At 44.9% G+C, this 6,696-nt stretch overlaps 1 protein-coding gene across 3 annotated transcripts in view; it reads right to left on the reverse strand.

Moving 5' to 3' along the window:
• The window catches only part of cfap418 (cilia and flagella associated protein 418), a 27,139-nt gene extending 20,847 nt beyond the window's left edge, over positions 1–6,292 (reverse strand). The window contains exon 1 of one of the 3 annotated variants that reach the window (XM_070876395.1): positions 6,141–6,292. In XM_070876395.1, coding sequence (XP_070732496.1) covers positions 6,141–6,271 — 131 coding nt within the window. In that variant the 5' untranslated portion in view covers positions 6,272–6,292. The remainder of the gene's footprint in view (positions 1–6,140) is intronic. The other 2 variants (XM_070876411.1, XM_070876402.1) reach the window with 2 other exon arrangements.
• Positions 6,293–6,696: the final 404 nt, after the last annotated feature.

The following is a 6,696-nucleotide window of genomic DNA, read 5'->3' on the forward strand; positions in this document are numbered from 1 at the left end:
GGTGGGAGAGGGCTGATGGGGGGGGGTGGGGGGGCTGAACGAGTTGGTGGAGGGGGAAAGGGACAGGAGCTAAATGGGGGGGGAAGGGTGGCTGAACAGGCCCTGCCGCCGCTGCCGGGGTCCCAGGACAACTTTGGGCAGGGCCCGCCCTTAGCAAGAGGCCGGGCGGGCGTGCATCGCCGACGACGCTGGCTGCCACGGAGGACTTTGGGCGGGCCCGCTCCCAGCGAGAGACAGGACACGCTGGTAGGACTGGGAGCTCCTGTGCACGTGCGCAGCCTCCACTGCGCAAGCGCGCAGCTGCCGACACTGTTTTTCGTGCAGGGCTCTAGCTCCGCTCTCAGCAGCTCCTGCTGCGCTGCGCCGCGCCGACCTGGAAATGGGCCTACAGATATCGGAAAATCGCGAGGTAAGTAATCGCCGCAATTTTTATTCTACAATTTAGGCGGGCCTCTCCGATGTGCGCCGTTCTCGCAAGGGTCCGAAACTTGAGCCCATTAGTTGTACAATACATGGAGCAAACTAACTTAATACAAAAAGCTATAAGTGCATCACACAATAGAAAAATCATGATGTGACAGCAAACATGCAGTCCCAAATATTTACTGGTTTTGTCTTTTGTGGCTAGCAGTATAAATGAGGCAAATTGTACAGCAAAGAAACCAGGCTTATATTTTTATCTTTCTCCCCTTCCTGAAGGCCTATGCTGGGGTATGGTTTCCTCGGGCTGGTTACTCTCTGTGTACCTCATTGTATGAGCCTTAACATCAGCCTCATGAGGTAAATCAAAACCTAGCTGATCCCATCCTTACTTGGCATCCACACATGCAGTGTGGGATTAGTGGTATCAGCAGTCGGAACCCTGGTTGATTATTCCCCTTCCTGATCCTGCCAACTGAAGCACCCTACTGCTGTCCTAGCTAATCTAACACAGATCCGAGAGCCAACACAGAACTTTCCTGGTCAATGCTGTTCACCGGATAAATCCGCTGAGGAGCTCATAACTGGGTATTAAACTGTAGAGCAAACTTACTCAGCAGATTATGTCAAGAAGGAACAGAGCATACAAACAAAAGAGTGCAGGTAAGTATTCGCCGCAATTTTTATTCTACAATTTAGGCGGGCCTCTCCGATATGCGCCGTTCTCGCAAGGGTCCGAAACTTGAGCCCATTAGTTGTACAATACATGGAGCAAACTAACTTAATACAAAAAGCTATATAGGGTCCAGGTAAGAAAAAAGTGATAAGACAAATAGGGCTATTGTACAAAAAAATTTTAAGATGTCCAATAATGTTAAAAAGACAAAGCTAAAAGCACTGAGTAGGTTGGGCCTCTACTCATCGGAATTCAGAAGAATGAGAGGTGATCTTATCGAAATGTTATACGATTATGAGGGGGCTTGACAAGGTGGATGCAGAGAGGATGTTTCCACTGCTGGGGGAGACTAGAACCAGAGGGCATGATCTTAGAATAAGGGGCCGCCCATTTAGAACTGAGATGAGGAGAAATTTCTTCTCTCAGAGGGTTGTGAATCTGTGGAATTCGCTGCCTCAGAGAACTGTGGAAGCTGGGACATTAAATAAATTTAACAGAAATAGACAGTTTCTTAAATGATAAGAGGATAAAGGGTTATGGGGAGCGGCAGGGAAGTGGAGCTGAGTCCATGATCAGATCAGCCATGATCTTATTGAATGGCAGAGCAGGCTCGAGGGGCTGTATGGCCTACTTCTGTACCTATTTCTTATGTTCACTGTATCTGAATGCACGAAGCATTCATAATAAGGTAGATGAATTAACAGCGCAAATAGATGTCAATGGATATGATATTGTTGCAATTATGGAAACATGGCTGCAGGGTGACCAGGAGTGGGAACTAAATATCCAAGGATATTCGATATTTAGGAAGGATGGACAAAAAGAAAAAGGGGGTGGTGTGGCGCTGTTAGTAAAGGATGAAATCAGAGCAAGTGAGAAAGGATATTGTCTCAGAAAATCAAGATGTAGAATCAGTCTGGGTGGAGCTAAGGAGCACCAAGGGGCAGAAAACATTGGTGGGAGTTGTCTAGAGGTCTCCAAACAGTAGTAGTAATGCAGGGATGGCATCAAACAGGAAATTAAAGATGCATGTAACAAGGTACTACAGTAATCGTAGATGACTTTAATCTACATCTTGACTGGCCAAACCAAATTAGTAATAATACTGTGGAGGGTGAATTCCTGGAGTGTACACAAGATTTTTTTTAGACCAGTTGAGGAGCCTACTAGAGCACAGGCTATGCTAGATTGGGTATTGTGCAATGAGAAGAGGTTAGTTAATAGTCTTATTGTGCACGGTCCTTTCGGGAAGAGTGATCATAACATGATTGAATTCTTTAATAAGATGGAAAGTGAAGTAGTCCAATCTGAAATTAGGGTCCTAAATCTAAACAAAGGAAACTATGAAGGTATGAGGAATGAATTGGCCATGGTAGATTGGGAAGATTCATTAAAAGACATGACGGTGGATAGGCAATGGCTAACATTTAAGGAACAAATGCATGAATTGCAACAGTTAATTCCTTTCTGGCACAAAAACACAAAAGTTCATTGGATATATTCAAGAGTTAGATATGGCCCTTACGGCTAAAGGGATCATAGAAACATAGAAACATAGAAAATAGGTGCAGGAGCAGGCCATTCAGCCCTTCTAGCCTGCACCGCCATTCAATGAGTTCATGGCTGAACATGAAACTTCAGTACCCCCTTCCTGCTTTCTCGCCATAACCCTTGATCCCCCGAGTAGTAAGGACTTCATCTAACTCCCTTTTGAATATATTTAGTGAATTGGCCTCAACTACTTTCTGTGGTAGAGAATTCCACAGGTTCACCACTCTCTGGGTGAAGAAGTTTCTCCTCATCTCGGTCCTAAATGGCTTACCCCTTATCCTCAGACTGTGACCCCTGGTTCTGGACTTCCCCAACATTGGGAACATTCTTTCTGCATCTAACCTGTCTAAACCCGTCAGAATTTTAAACGTTTCTATGAGGTCCCCTCTCATTCTTCTGAACTCCAGTGAATACAAGCCCAGTTGATCCAATCTTTCTTGATAGGTCAGTCCCGCCATCCCGGGAATCAGTCTGGTGAACCTTCGCTGCACTCCCTCAATAGCAAGAATGTCCTTCCTCAAGTTAGGAGACCAAAACTGTACACAATACTCCAGGTGTGGCCTCACCAAGGCCCTGTACAACTGTAGCAACACCTCCCTGCCCCTGTATTCAAATCCCCTCGCTATGAAGGCCAACATGCCATTTGCTTTCTTAACCGCCTGCTGTACCTGCATGCTAACCTTCAATGACTGATGATCAAGGGGTATGGAGAGAAAGCAGGAAAGGGGTACTGAGGTGAACGATCAGCCATGATCTTATTGAATGATGGTGCAGGCTCGAAGGGCCGAATGGCCTACTCCTGCACCTATTTTCTATGTTTCTATGAAAAGTGGCCCAACCATGGCTAACAAAAGAAATTAAGGATAGTATTCGATCCAAAGAGGAGTTATACAAAGTTGCCAGAAAAAGTTGCAAGCCTGAGGATTGGGAGCAGATTAGAATTCAACAAAAAAGGGCCAAGAGATTGATTAAGAGGGGAAAAATAGAATATGAGAGTAAACTTGCAAGGAACATAAAAATTGACTGCAAAAGTTTCTACAGGTATGTAAAAAGAAAAAGATTAGTGAAGACAAATGTAGGTCCTTTACAGTCAGAAACAGGAGAATTTATAATGGGGAACAAGGAAATGGCCGCACAATTAAATAAATACTTTGATTCTGTCTTCATGGAAGAGGACACAAATAACGCCCCAGAAATGCTAGGGAACTAAAGGTCTAGTGAGCAAGAGGAATTAAAGGAAATGATTAGTAAGAAAATATTGCTGGAAAACTAATGGGACAGAAAGCCAATAAATCCTCAGGACCTGATAATCTGCATCCCAGAGTACTAATAGAGGTAGCCATGGAAATATTGAATGCTTTGGTTGTCGTCTTCCAAAATTCTATAGATTGCAGGAGGGCAAATGTAACCCCACTATTTAAAAAAGGAGGGAGAGAAAACAGGGAACTACAGATCGGTTAACCTAACATCAGTAGTAGGGAAAATGCTAGAGTCTATTATAAAGGATGTGATAATGGGACACTTAGAAAATATCAATGGGATTAGACAGTCAACATGGATTTATGAGAGGAAAATCATGTTTGACAAACCTACTGGAGTTATTTGAGGATGTAACTGATAGAATAGTGTATTTGGATTTTCAGAAGGCCTTTGATAAAGTCCCACATAAGAGGTTAGTGTGCAAAGTTAAAGCACATTGAATTGGGGGGTAATATACTGGCATGGATTGAAAACTGGTTAACTGACAGGAAAGAGAGAGTAGGAATAAACGGGTCTTTTTCAGGGTGGCAGGCAGTAACTAGTGGGATACCACAGGGATCAGAGCTTGGGCCCCAGCTATTCACAATATATATATAAATAAAATGATTTGGAGGAGGGAACCAAATGTAATATTTCCAAGTTTGCTGACGACACAAAACTAGGTGGAGTTGTGAGGAGGATGCAAAGACGCTGCAAGGCGATTTAGATAGGTTGAATGAGTGGACAAACACATGGCAGATGCAGAAGAACATAGATAAATGTGAAGTTATCCACTTTGGTAGGAAAAACATAAAGACAAAGTATTATTTAAATGGTGATAGCTTGGCAAATGTCAATATTCAAAGGGACCTGGGTGTCCTTGTACACCAGACATTGAAAGCAAACATGCAGGTGCAGCAAGCAGTTAGGAAGGCAAATGTTATGTTGGCCTTCATTGCAAGAGGATTTGAGTACAGGATGTCTTACTACAGTTATATAGGGCCTTGGTGAGACCACACCTGGAATAGTGTGCGCAGCTTTGGTCTCCTTACCCAAGAAAGGATATACTTGCTATAGAGAGAGTACAATGAAGGTTCACCAGACTGATTCCTGGGGTGGCAGGACGGTCGTATGAGGAGAGATTGGGTCGATTAGGCCTGTATTCACTAGAGTTTAGAAGAATGAGAGGGGATCTCATTGAAACGTATAAAATTCTGACAGGGCTGGACAGACTGGATGCGGGGAGAATGTTTCTCCTGGCTGGGAAGTCTAGAACAAGGAGTCACAGTCTCAGGATACGGGGTAGGAAATTTAGGACTGAAGTGAGGAGGAATTTCTTCACTCAGAGGGTGGTGAACCTGTGGAATTCTCTGCCACAGAAGGCTGTGGAGGCCGTCACTGAATATATTTAAGAAGGAGATATATTTCTAGACACAAAAGGCATCAACGGGTATGGGGAGAAAGCAGGAATATGGTGCTGAGAGGATCAGCCATGATCATCTTGAATGGCGGTGCAGGCTCGAAGGGCCGAATGACTTACTACTGCTCCTATTTTCTAGGTTTCTATGTAGCACTATGTTGGTAAAAATGAGAGAGTGGCACTGTACTCAATACAGTATCATAGTGTGTAATTGGGGAGTGAATGAGATACCCTTTATAAAGTTATACCTTGTATAAAGTTCCCTACATTATAACAGCGACACATCAAAAAAAAAAGTACTTCATTGGCTGTAAAGCACTTTGGGACCTCCTGAGGTCGTGAAAGTTGCTATATAAATGCAAGTTCTTTACTTCTTCTTTCAATCAGGGAGTCCAGAAATAACTGGCTTATAAGCAAAAATTCCAACTGCCTGGTCGCTGTCCTAATGCTGGTGGCCCACAGGCTGGCTGTGGCTGTTCCTTGTATGAGCACCACACAGCCCTGCCCTAAACCTCTCCACCTCTCTTTCCTTCTTTAAGACGCTCCTTAAAACATACCTCTTTAACCAAGCTTTTGATCATCTGTCTTAATTTATTATTTTGTAGCTCGGTGTCAAATTTATCTGTTTTGCCTTGTAACACTGTCGTGAAACGCCTTGGGACGTTTTACTACGTTAAAGGCACTTTATAAATAAAAGTTGTTGTTGTTGTTGCTGCTGCCCTGCACTCACACCCTGCCCAATCAGTGCAGTGGTAAAGTGCTGCTGCTCAGACCCCGTGTAATGTCCCCGGCCAGGCCGCTGCAGCTCAGAGAAACAAGTTACCGGGATTTAACCTGATTTTCACCTCCTTGTCCGAGCCCCCAACCCCAGCCGCACCCTCCTGTCCCTCGCGGCTCGTCGCCGACCTGTCCCGGCAGAACCGCAGCTCCACTTCATCCAGAAGCTTATCCAGGTCGTCCGCCATTACAGCTGCGCCGCCGGTTGCCTGGAGCCGCGCGCAGAGACGCACAAAGCAAGAGGGGGCGGCAGGAGACATGCGCAAAGCACGAGCACCCACCCTGCGCTCTTGGACACACAGGCACTGGGCACCGCGACATCAGCACTCGCATACACAGCATGCATGGGAGACTGCGCCTCGCAGTGTTAAAGAACGCTATAAGCAATGTTCAAAATGCAGAACAGCGTGTAAAAATTAGTTTAACTTTTGGATGGATTCCGCCATCAGAACTGAAAGGCGCTATATAAATGCAAGTCTTTCTTTTACTTGTATTGGAGGGAAACCATAAGAAAGCCCGAAGAGAAAAATACATGGTGCATTTTGAGGCGAGGTCTCGGGGGCCACAGACGGGAGCTAGTAGATCTAGCCACAAGCCTAGCAATAACATGTTA

The sequence above is a fragment of the Pristiophorus japonicus genome, chromosome 1, assembly GCF_044704955.1.
Source record: "Pristiophorus japonicus isolate sPriJap1 chromosome 1, sPriJap1.hap1, whole genome shotgun sequence".
Taxonomy (NCBI): domain Eukaryota; kingdom Metazoa; phylum Chordata; class Chondrichthyes; family Pristiophoridae; genus Pristiophorus; species Pristiophorus japonicus.